This window comes from Ceratosolen solmsi, unplaced genomic scaffold (genome assembly GCF_000503995.2).
Source record: "Ceratosolen solmsi marchali unplaced genomic scaffold, CerSol_1.0 scaffold13, whole genome shotgun sequence".
Lineage (NCBI taxonomy): Eukaryota > Metazoa > Arthropoda > Insecta > Hymenoptera > Agaonidae > Ceratosolen > Ceratosolen solmsi.
The window spans coordinates 7,562,027-7,575,244 of NW_011948418.1; the positions used below are offsets into that span (position 1 = coordinate 7,562,027).

The 13,218-nt window shown below is 35.9% G+C and overlaps 2 protein-coding genes across 2 annotated transcripts in view; one reads left to right on the top strand and one right to left on the bottom strand.

Annotated features, from left to right (window-relative positions):
• LOC105360208 (broad-complex core protein isoforms 1/2/3/4/5) overlaps positions 1 to 7,941 on the top strand; it is an 8,666-nt gene extending 725 nt beyond the window's left edge. Inside the window, exons 2-4 of the mRNA XM_011497048.1 lie at positions 608 to 787; positions 6,154 to 6,676; positions 7,334 to 7,941. Coding sequence (XP_011495350.1) covers positions 608 to 787; positions 6,154 to 6,676; positions 7,334 to 7,806 — 1,176 coding nt within the window. The 3' untranslated portion in view covers positions 7,807 to 7,941. The remainder of the gene's footprint in view (positions 1 to 607; positions 788 to 6,153; positions 6,677 to 7,333) is intronic.
• Positions 7,942 to 9,595: 1,654 nt separating this feature from the next.
• LOC105360417 (uncharacterized) overlaps positions 9,596 to 13,218 on the bottom strand; it is a 45,517-nt gene continuing 41,894 nt past the window's right edge. The window contains exons 5-7 of the mRNA XM_011497312.1: positions 12,777 to 13,062; positions 9,927 to 10,088; positions 9,596 to 9,806 (exon numbers count right to left, since the gene is read on the bottom strand). Of these exons, the coding sequence (XP_011495614.1) occupies positions 9,596 to 9,806; positions 9,927 to 10,088; positions 12,777 to 13,062 (659 nt within the window). The remainder of the gene's footprint in view (positions 9,807 to 9,926; positions 10,089 to 12,776; positions 13,063 to 13,218) is intronic.

The window sequence follows — 13,218 nt, forward strand, 5'->3', positions numbered from 1 at the left end:
TCGCTCCCCCCCCCCCCCCCCCCCGCCCAACCCCTCTCGCCGCAGTCCCACCCCCGCCCCCGCGTCTAGCCGTGCGCGCGCGCGTGTACCTGTGTGTCGCGAGCGCGTGGCCTCGGCTGCGCCTGCGCCGCAGCAACCATTTTTAAAGGCCCGCTGCGCTCCGCTCCTTTGGTCGTTACGGCTATTTATGGACGTAAATGCCGAGGTCTCTCCTCTCTCGTTACAAAACGCCCTCGCGCGCACGTGTCACCAGCCGCGAGGACTTTTGCTGCGCGTAGGCTGGAGCCAAGCGACGCACTTATGCTAATTGATGTACGCGCGCACAACGCCGCGTCTCGATATTTTTATGTTTTTTCTGCTGTTTGTGTCTCCATCCTATCATCCTCCTCCTCCTCCTCCTCCTCCCTCCCCTCTCTGTCTCTCTGTCTCCTCACAGGCAAATTCATACACGTACACACCGTTCGCGGTCCACGATTCACGGTCCACGCTCCACCCTCCACCCACCGTCCGTGTCCACCCACTCCAACCGCCGCTTCCCCTACTTCAATAAAGCAGTCTAGGCGCGTGCGAATAGCTTGTTTCTATTATGTGTGCGCTCGCGTTGCAGGGAAACACGTGTAAACATCCTATCGTCATCCTCAAGGATGTCAACTATCGCGACCTGTCGGCGATGCTGCACTTCATGTACCAAGGCGAAGTCAACATCAAGCAGGAAGACATAGCGAGCTTTCTCAAAGTTGCCGAGATTTTGAAGATTAAGGGTCTTACGAGGACCAGTGACGATGACGTGAGTAAACACGAGTGACTGCCTCTCCCCTCTCCATATTCGTATGCAAACATAATGGCTCGAGCCACTTTTATTAACTAATTGATAGAAAGAAAAACAAACAAAAAAAATTATTTTCTTTACGGTTTGTTTGCCTCAAATATGTCTCTCACTCTCTCTCTCTCTCTCTATATATATATATATATATATATATATATATATATATATTCCCCTTATCCCCACCCTTCTCCCAAGTCTCGTGTTCGTTTCCTTCACCATCGTCACCACCGCCACCACATCCTCCTCCTCCTCCTCCTTCGCACGCATGCACGCATGCACGGACACATTCCTCCCAGACCACCAATCTATCCATCTTATGCTACTTTTCTCACTCTTCGTCTTCTAATTTATAATTTATTTATCATCTGATAACGTCGCCTATGCTAAAAGCTCGTCACTACGATTCACGCTTGGAGCTATTCCAGGTCAGTGGGAACGTATGTTGGAACGCACTCTTTGACTTTCCTTTTGTTTTCGTATATTTTTGGCGCGCCACTTTCGCCAACAGTCTAACAGACACTCAAGCTTGTTATTGTTTTAAGAGAGTCGCGACCGAGTGAATCTCGAACGAGATAATCACGAAATCAAATAAAAAATATTTGTTAATATTTACCAGTGTGGCTTTTTGTCTTTATCGATGAGAAATGAAAAAAGGTTATTTTGTCCGTTTGCGAATCGATTTGTTTTTAATAGTAATCTTCATTGCATATTCCATTTAAATTATCGTGCATCATATAATTATTCGCAGCATTATTATTAGTTAGTTTGTACATGTACACAATAAATTTTAATTTTTCTGGTTTTGCATTTTAATTGACTTTTCATGCGTTTTATTTAATTTTCAATTATAATCGTCGGTGACGGCAACGAAACAACTTTGCTGGAATTATTTACATCATTATAAAGCGCTGTAGCCAACGTGTTTATTAAGTTTAATTTTTATTAATGGTTAAGCCGTTGTTAATCTGCGCAAATGTCTCTGTAACGTTTGATAGAACAACTATTTACCTTTTCCATTAACAGAAAACAAAAAAACAAAACAAAACAAAAAACAAAACCAAAAAAATTAAAGAAAAAAGTGCGGTACCACTAGGACGTAATGCAGCCAACTTATTATTATTTTTAAATTACGATTATCTACAGTAAAAGCAACGCGTACCAACAACATAATTAATAATACAAAAACAGTTGTTATTCTTTCATTGGATTTGCAAAAACATATTGCCAAAACTACGTTATCTACATTTTATTGAATTCCTCGATGTTTCCGTAATGTCATAAAATGGATGTGTATGTTGGGAAAGAAAATTGTTTGATTATAGCGATTGCCCATGAAACATTAAAGTTTTCAGTACATTATCAAAGCTTTTACTTATTGCATCACCATTTTTCAGACATTACGCGTATTTAATAATAATGACAAATTAATTAAATTGAATTGAAAATAGTGATATTTAGTAAAACGTATTTATAATACAATTTCTTTACTGCGCTTGTGTTACTCGATTTTTAATAATAAATAGTAATAATAATTATCAATGTAAAAACAAAACTAACCGTAAAAATACTATACCTGATATACATACACACGCGCGCGCGCACACGTATATAAGCAATGCCTGAAAATACAAGTATTTTAAATTTCTAATAAAGTTAAAAACAGTATAATTAATTATATTTTGTATTCGGCAGCTACCTATCTTGAAATAAAAATAATAATAAAAAAAAAAAATAATAAAAAAAAAATAATAAAAAAAACAATTTGCAATTTCAGAACAAAAATCCATTTTACGGTAAACAAATATCCAAGCATTTATATAATACCTTACGTTTCTTAATATTTTAAAGATTGCTAGCACTAAAGTATATTTAATATGTATTTAACAAATTATGTGGCTATAATAATTTGAAATTACTTTCAATTGCAAAAGCACTATATTATATGCCACTTTGGCATATTATTAACTTAAAAAGATAAAAGATTAATTATTAGAGTTAATTATTATTTAATGCTATATTTAAAGCTTTGTTGAGTCCCTGATTAAAAATTTTTAGAAATACAGTTGCCGATCCAGTTACTATAATTATCTATTTATATTAAAACAACATAGCGGAATGTCTCAAGCTACTTTTAAGAATACTTCATTTTATCCTAAACCGACGATCTAATTATTATTTTAATATTACTATAAAAACTCGATAATAAATTAATGTTTCATCCCGTTGAATTCATATAATTCATTTACAATACTGAATTATCGTTATAAAATAATATACGGTTATATACGGTTTTACATTTGTTTGCGTAGTTAATGTTGCATGGAAACAAAAAAACGGATACTTAATGCTAAATTATTGGTTGAAATAAACAATTTGAAAAAGAAAAAAAACAAGTGAAAAGACAGATCGTTGATCGTTTATATATATATATATATATATATATATAAACTGCAAAACATTGTTTAAAAGAAATGGATTCACTTAAATTTGTATGTAAAAATGATTTAAGTCAAAGATAAACTTTTTTTTTTCAAATGTTCGTTTAAATTATTCGTTCTTTTTAATAATGAATTCATTAAAAGGCAATACACCATTGTTAATTATTAATCATTACGTAGGCATAGCATACAGGATATTGACACGGTATATTCTCATCTTTCCTAAAAAGAAAATATAATTTATATATAAATATACGTATATACACGTGTTTACGTATGCGTATACATAATATATACGATCATCAATGTTACTATATTTCAGTAATTAGCAGTTATTAGTGGCACTAATACGAAATGACTGATGTCAGAGTCATTAAAAAAAATCGTTGTAAATTTGTTTATACCTATATATACATTACACATGCATGATAGAATATTATGCAATACAAAAATACAAAGTCTTGTAAAATTCGTGTTGAACATAATAGTTTATTTCAATTTGTAAAAATCTAATCGCTTTATTTTTATTCATACAAAACATTTTTTTACGATAAATAAATAAGTCGTTAAAAGTCGAAGCACGTGTCGTTTCAGTACTACATGTGCGCCTGTCTGCACGTGGATATCATAGCGATTGCGTCGATATACAAATCCGTATGACACAAGTTCAATGTATAACCGCGTGTGCGCGCGCGCGCGCGCATATATATATATATATATATATATACACGCATGCATGCATGCATATATACGAGCGCGTTTGTTCCAAGTACGCACGGAGATGGATGCGGTGTTTTAAAATGTTTGTGCTATCTTACGTTTTATTTTTTTCACTAATTGACACCTAAATTATGAAAATTAAAACAATCGTTTTTGAGTTATACTCAGCAGCAAGTACGTTGATATAAATTTCAAACACATTGCCCTTGTTTCGACGTAATTGGCTCGTTTATCTATAAATGCTTGATATGTTAAAAATCTTCGCATTAGTGCAAAATACAAATACATTAATTTACTATTAATGCAGTCGTATATTATCGCCTGGAATGTCAAATAAATATATCAAAGTGAATTTCCATTTTGATGAAAAAATATCGTTAACTTATCTAAAAATTCCTCTTCTAATGTTTCAAATACAATACCTATATATATTGTCCTGAGATTGTATTATGCTGTAGCATACTAAGGAATGGTAGGCTATTTCACAAAGATTTACTGGTATATTCTAATTTTGCATTAACAATAATATTAATTTAAAAGACGACCATCCGCCGTTGTAATTTTTGCGATTATCTTTATAGGGGAAAAAATCTTTTAAAATAATTATTTGTAAATCTGTCCAATGAATCATATTAATAATTGATGGTAATGAAATTTAATATTAAATGCCAGGATGAAAGCTAATGCATTTTAAATATATAATTATAATTATTGTCAATGTGACAATAGGGATACGCAAAATTCTTGATTTCATAAAAGAAATAATTTTATTTGGAAAAGCTATTATTCGCGGTATTATATTTCTTTTTTTTCTTTTTTTTTAGCAGCTTCTTCATTATTTATCCTTTTTCAATTAATCTTTTTGAATCAATTGAGTAACCGAATGGGCGCGAATGGCTTATTGTAATGAAAACTTTTCAATTTTTTTACGCTATTATAAATATTACGCGTATTGCTTGATTCGTACATTTTATGTGAATAATAATGTTTTCAATTGTTTAAACAAATCCCTAACTGTATAATGTACAATGACAATAATTGGATATAATTTAGTAAAATATTTCTAAAACCAATTTACGTACATATATCATAATTGCAAAAATATACGACAAAAACATAATTTTCTAAAAATTAGAAATCTCTCTCTCTCTCTCTCTCTCTCTCTCTCTCTAATGGAATGTTAATTCTTTTAATTATAATCTTTCTCACTCTCATCATTAAGATTTAAAAAACGTATTTTTCTTTGTCAAATTTATAATACTTTACAAATGTACAATCGTTTGAGCGATACACAGCAGTTTAATTATATGCAAATATAAAGTATAAAGTGTTTATCTTTAGTTTTTCTATGAGCTGTGGTACATGCAAATTTGTATAAAAATATCTTATATGCTGATACACACTCGTGTATACTGATTATAAGAAATATGTTTTTCTTTTTTTTCTTTTGCATTTAATAAAAAATCGGTAAAAAGACTGTTTAAAAAACAGTCAGTAAAAAAGGTGATCTATTAAGATTGTTATATGTATGAAATTATTTTTAATCTATCATTATATATTCATTAGGATTAGTCGTATGAAATCATATTTTAAATATAATTTTACAATGACAACATAAAAAAATGTAAATAATTCATTGTTAAACAATTTTAAAATTTTTATTAAACAAGAGATTTCGTTGTCGTTTGGTAAATTATTAACGACCTCCTTAATAGAAAAACCACCTTGAAATTAATTGATATTTAAAGATAAATTAATTATACGAATTTCTTGTTTACTACAAGCTTTACAAATATCATCGCTAATCCAATAAATTTTTATACTTACGTATTTAAGATGAAAAAACAAAATCAAAATAAAACTGGTTTTATTTGAAATTCAGAATCGATAATATGGAATATGATACCGAATAACGACAAATTCGAAAACATTATTTGCCGTCGATAAGGTAGGATCTATCTAAAAAAAACTGCTCTTAAAAGCCATTTTTTTTAAGTGACTCAGACTTCGCGAATGGAAAATAAAATATCCATAAATACGAATAGATTTAATAAATAATTTATGGATGTACGTGCATTTACAGTGATTTCAATGCAATATAAATAAATTGCGCATTCCTCAATTTGCATTTATAAATATTAATTTAATAATACGTTCGCTTAATTTCAGGATGAATCCGAAAGAGATCTGGTGGATGCCTTACCTCTTATACAACATGAATATACAAAAAATGCATCGGCGTCTCAAGCATCACACACACCCGAACCATTTTGCGAACCTTCGAATAATTGGAGCAATCCTTGCCAATGCAGCAGCAAAATACCGAAGGACGACGTATCTGTTAAAACGTTTCGGGATTCAACCGATTCTTTAATAAGCGAAAATTTATCACACAGTGAAAGCAGAGATATTATAAATCCAACGTGTCAAACGATCGACGAAGAGCCTCTCGACTGTTCAGCCAGCTTAGACGATAATCAAAAAATTCCAGCGGATTTTCCGGAATACAAGCCCAAATTAAACCTCATTAGTCCTGAAATTAAGCATTTGAGTCCTGAAGTAGAATGTATTCAAAGGTCAATAGGAGGAACATCGTCAAATCTTCCGCACAATGAGCAAGAAAATATGGATACCGTATTGAACGCACAACAAATGATCTACAGCACGTCGCACTGCCAGAGCGACTCAGTCGGTAAGTTGCAGTGATAATTCAATTTAGGAAAAAATGTCAACAAATTTTCTAATTTTATTGGATAAATAATAAATAATAAAATAAAGTTAAATTTCCATGCAACAATAAACCTACGGTTAAATATTTGTTGTGACTGCTCTCTCTCTCTCTCTCTCTCTCTCTCTCTCTCTCTGGGATTACGGAGAAATATCATTAATTACGTGAAATAATTGACTATCTCATTGGCGCGATTTTTGTCATTTAACTAATACCGATTAAACGACAGGATTAAATTTCACCTCGTCTGTAAAATTATTAATCGCTTAATACTGAATAATAATACTGAGAAATAATAGCCAATGTGTAAGTAAAAATGATGTCTCGGATCGCAAAAGCGAAATTTGAAATATTATCATTAATTATAAGAAAATTCTAAATAAACGCGAAGACCCACGAGCAATAGGAGCATAACGCTAATGGAAAATCAATTGCTAATTGTGCTGGAGAGACGCGCACGAAAGCATTATAAGACACTATCCCCAACTAATTATAACTGTAAGTTGTACTCGAATCTCGAATTAACATAATGCTATCCTCATTACGAGCTAATTAGCGCGCTAGTCTTTCCGTGGCGCGCTTCCTTTTACACTTGGATTGACGATGATGACCCTGCTTTAGGTTTCCGCGAGACGGGGACGACGTGCGCGAGCGACTTCAGCCACGATCCGTCGTCGAGTTGCAGCGGGAGCGGCGGGACTGGCGGGATTGGGGGAAGCAACAGCGCGAGCAAAGGTCGACGGACGGTGAAAGGCTTACCGGGCAGTAGCCTCTCTCTGGAGACGACTCTGCGGGTGATATCGGAGCTCGGGCCGACCATACGCATGGAGCGTGGCAAGGTCATCCGCATGTATTCCTGCCCGTGGTGTTTACGGCACTTCACGCGCAAGGAGAACCTTAAGCTGCACGTGCGCTACATTCACGGACCTCTCGAGAGCCTCACCTGCAAGCTCTGCGGCAACAAATACAAGAACAGCAATAGCCTGCGGGTGCACTCGTACCTCTACCACAACGCACAGAGGAACAAGTCATCGGCGACAACGTCGGCGTCGTCCGGCAGCAACAAGCCGTCAGTCGTCGGTGGGAATGCCTGATAACGCCTACGACTTATCCCTTCCTCTCCCTTGCCTATCTCTGTCTCTGTCTCTATCCGCCTTGGTAATTATCCTGATCCCACCTCCCTCTACACCCCAATATACGTCCTCTTTCGCTATTTATCCCATGCCCTTCGCACGATCAATGGTGCGTTAGGGGGAGGGACGAGCCGTGGGCGGGTAGAGGTGGGGTGGGATTTAGGTGTTGGTGGTGGTTACAAAGGCTACACGTGTTCGCATAGACGGAGTTGCTAGCGAATGCGAGACACCAACTAGATTCATATTACACGCGTTATTAAAAAGAGTCTTCCGAGCTTATGAGGGCCTTTTCAATAATAAAAATAAAGCCTCGGCGACTTCCAGTGTGCGTAATGAAGGCGCGCACACGTGCGTATACGACAATAATTCTCCGCGCTGCGTGCAGAGCTCGGTAAAAATGCACAAGGAAGTGCGTGTGCCGCGTGAAGTGATATATAAGTGTGCGGATTTGCCTCTACATGTGTGCGTGTATGCGATCGAGGATATGCATGCGTGTGCCTACGTGTGGCTGTGCGTGTGCGTGAGCACGGGAGTGTGGTGTGCGTGTTTGCGAAAAAAAAGGGGGGAGGGGGGCTGGAGGAAGAGTAGGGAAGGGAGAGAGAGAGAGAGAGAGAGAGAGAGAGAGAGAGAGAGAACGAGCGAACGAGCGAACGAGCGAACGGAAGTAGCCAATGCTTAGCAGCGCAGCGATGGAGAAGATCGAGCGAAGGAGGCGTAACGTCAAATTACCGAGCCACCTGTTCTTCCTGCGAAACAACTTCATCCTCGCATAATTTCGATAGCTATTCTTTTTGATTACTCACAAAAGCCCAACAAGAGCTCGAACAATCGGTTATTTTTTGGACGGGTTATTATTTGTTTGTTTTTTTCATCATCTTTTTTTTCCAATAAAACATTTGAAATGCCTGCTTAGTGTTAGAAGCTATAAGAGTTTATTTATTAAAACATTATTTATATCATTGCTTTTTTAAAAGTCGTAGAGAGAATGCCATTTCTTACTTCTAAAGTCGTTTTCCTTATAAAGTATAGTATTTACAATCGATAAATACGTCGCCTAATGATTGTTTTTAAATAATGTTAAGTTCAATTAGAGTAATGTTAACACGTCTCTGGTACTACTTAGCACACATCGGTCAATTATTATGTTCGCAGTCACAGTTTCAATAGTGTGGCGTATTAACTAGTGCTATATTTACAAAATACACAAATATTTTTTGCCGACACGAGACAGATGTATAACGTTAAAGAGTACAAATAATAACCGCAATGGACTTCTCCCCCCGGATATTTATATAACAAGCTAACGTGCACGCAAGAATTGAGAGTTACAGGCAACAATAGAGATGAATATGAAGATATAGAAGAAGAAATCGATGAAGTAGTAGAGTTGCGTAGTAGTGGTAGTAATGATAGATATAGAAGTTGGAGGATAAAATGAGCGATAAAGAAGAAGCTCTACTTAACTACAAATAAATAAAAAAATTTATACATAAAGAGAATGTAAAGAGATGGAAGGATTTCGAATCGCTTCCGAACTAATGTATTTTAGCGCCGCTAAATTATCACAATCGCTGTTAAGAGTCGCGCGGTCAGCCGCGGTTGACAAAAAATTTAGATGGAAGGCGCCAGGTTCGTTCGCCTGGTCTCGCAATCTTACAGATAAAGGGAAAGAAGGCTACTTCATGGATATTAAGCTCTACGCTTGACTCTCGTCAAAATCACATTTTGCGAAAGGTGTTCGTGACGCTCGTCATATATAGTCCGATGGACATGTGGCCGCCTCGTGAATGGCCGTCAGTCTGTAATGGGAGGCGCTCTCGTATACGGGTGGAGCATCGCCTTCGGGTGCCGCAGCACAGGTCACTACTAGCTGCTGGTGCACCGAGTTCGAGCTCAGGTCGCTGTAATAGGCGCTGCTCGGGGCGCTGCTTAGCGTCGAGGGTCCATCGGGCTCGGCGTCGCTGCCCGTATACGCTGTGTTCTGATAGGAGGGCTGGGCCCCTGAGATCTGCTGTTGCTGCTGTTGCTGTTGCTGCTGCTGATGCTGATGCTGATGCTGATGTTGTTGATGCTGCTGCTGTTGCTGCTGCTGCTGCTGCTGTTGCTGCTGTTGCTGCTTGCTCATCGCGTGATGGTGGAGGTGATGATGATGATGGTGGAGGTGGTGGTGGTGGTGACGGTGTGGCGGTCCTATCGCCGTTGTCGGTCCATTCTCGTACATCTCGTAATCCGACTCCCCTAACCTACGCAATCAAGCGATCGACGTGATGAGTGTGACGCGCAGTATTTTACTTTCTTACCAAATTTTTGAATGAACGAGTGAAATGAGTGTCTGGTGTCTTTGTGTATGAAGCGAGGCAATTTTATTGTTTTTTTTTAACATACCGTAAAAGTCAAGGACTTGTGCGTCTATTTTCGGTTGTTTTTCAACAATACAAATGTTAAAAATGTAACTGATACTTTTTCGAATACGATTCGAAAAGTAATGTTCTCAGCAAAAATCTGTATATAAGTAATATATATTCATGTGTGTGTGTGTGTGTGTGTGCGCGTGTGTGTGCGTGTGTGTATGTATATATGTATGTATGTGTGTATGTATGTATGTATGTATGTATGCATGTATGCATGTATATGAAAGTACGTATGCGCGAAATTGTGTGGGTATAGATACGCGCAAGAGCATCCTAAGGTCCAAAGTTTTGATTATGTCATTTTAAAATCCAGAACAAAAGTATTTGTTTATATTATAGATACTAATATATTTTTATTTTCGAAAATTTTTTCAAGTACAGATACGCGAGTATTTGGTTATACACATCAATACACATGATATGTCTATATTATATACGAATGTGTGTCTGTATATATATATATATATATATATATATATCAAACGTTACTTTATTATCTATGCTATGTGAATTAGTAAAAAAAAAAAAAGGCTCTCTTATCTCTTGGAGAATAAGCGATTTTAAAAACGCGTGATGTTATAGCGTTTACTAATGTTATTATTATTTTTATTTTATTTTTATTTTTAAATATTATTACTCATATTATTGTAATTATTACCATTATGATAGTTAATAAAGTTATAATTTATTATCATTATTTTATACGTTAAATTTATTCGAGATAATTAATTGCAAATGTTTAGTAATGAAGATTATATAGAATTGTTATGTGCGTTGTCGATGTATGAAATTTAAAATTAAAAGGGGCTTCCTGCAATTTGCCTTTAGCTTTAACAAAACTGTAGATCAGAATAGACAGTAGTATTAATTTGTAAAAAGTTACAGCTAAGCATACATACATGAGTGTGTATGCATGTACGTATATATATATATATATATATATATATATATATATATATATATATATAGGTATGCATATAAATATGTGCGTACACACATATATTTTATGAGATGTAAGGTTTATGAGTGAATTTTTATTCTTCTAAGTTGAAAGTTTCATATTTTGTGTAACCATAAAGTATAATGAAATTATAATTAAATTATTTTTAATAGAAGAACTCATTGTTAATTTTACATCACTAGTACAAAGCATGCAAATATCCGGATTATATTATTGTTATAGTAAAAACTAATGGAAATAGAAGAACAGTAAATAATTATTCATATTATAAAATCAAATGAATGATAAAATAATGTTTGTATTCATTTTGTGTTATAATGGAAAAAGAAAATAAAAAAAAAACCGAATCTTGTTATAAACTATAATGGAATAATTAAAATTTTTAGTTACACTGACAAATATAATCTTTTAATAAACTATAACGCATATTTGTCATTTATTAATAAAAATCCCATCGAAAATATATTTGGCATTTGTTATAAAATATTTTATATAATTAATATTACATATGGATTTCTAACATATGTGCATTTTTTGCTAATTAATTTTACACGATTTTACTGATCAAACAAAAGGTACAAAATAAAAATATACATTTATGGCAGTTAATTGTGATTACTAATTGAATATATATATATATATATTTTTTTTTTTTTTTTTTTTTTTTTGTTAATATTGCATTTTAACTTTATGTACAATAACGTGATTTCATTTTGAAAGGAATTTATAAAAATTCAATGTTAAATGAATAAGAACCATTTTACGATTATTCAATTAAACACGCTATAAAGAATTCTATGCGATGGAAAAATGTGATTTATGTAGAATTGTATTATAATATTTATAGCTCATGAAAAATGTTGATATCCTCTTTCATTATTTTTATGAATAGGAGAAAGAATTTTACTATTTAAAAAACTCAACGTACATTTGTAAAGCTTTGTTCGAAGAACGAAAAGCCCCATTCTAAAGTTCGTCAGAGCCAATCATCATCATGGGGAGTATTTGGTATCGACAACTGAAAATAAGCGTTTTATTTTATTTTCTTTTCAAAAGCCTATTTTTCAATTCAACAGACAAGTCAAATTAGTCGTTTCAAAATTTAAAATCAAAATCTCAAAGCTCGATGGAAAACAATTTTTTGTTACATTTCATTTTTATTGTTGCTCGAGCCCCCCCCCCCAACCACCTCTTTAACGAGCCCATAGTCACCACAAAAACCATTGATCGAGCGCGCTTAAAAAAACGCATTAATTTATTAGGTTGATTGACGCGTCCTTGTCCATGAAGCTGCCAAGAGACCTTTTCTCTACGTGAAACCGTTAGATTATTAGTCAACTTGACACCTTCCAAGACTCCCTGCTCACACGACGCATAATAATCAAAATGCATTGACAAAAAGACATGGGGCCCGGAACGTATCGACGGCACTGACACTTTCAAGTGGCCCTTGGACTGTGGAGCGTCATTCCGTCATTTTGGAAGTATGACGCAGAGCTTCGATATAAAGACTAATTATATGCTGTCGAGGTGTCCGGGTATCCCGTCCTAACGCTCACCTTTGGCTGTGTCGCGTGCAGACGGCAGTGTCCTGGTGCTGCCTATGAAGCCCGACCGCGTCGAGCTCGTGGTAGTGCTTGTCCTCGGAGCCGCTCGCGTAACTCGCCGCCTGCGAGTCCAGCTCCGCGTAAAGGGCCTCGTCAGTCTGCATGTGGGTGTAGTGGTTCTCGACGGGAAGATTGAGAGCCCGCCGGTGCTGAGGAAGCGTGAGGGAGGTGCTCACACAGCCCGGAGGACCTCCGCCTCGACGAGAGCCCAACCACGACCAGACATTGACGTTGTGTCCTGAAGAAGGTAGTGCCAAGCAATGGCTAGCATTAGTCGGATTCGATATCTAGGGACGGCGTGACCTTGGCCTGTCTTCGCTTACAACCAGGGTTTCGATCGGAATCGTCCCCCCCCCCCCCCCCCCCCCCACCCCATCACCACGCTCACCGCGCC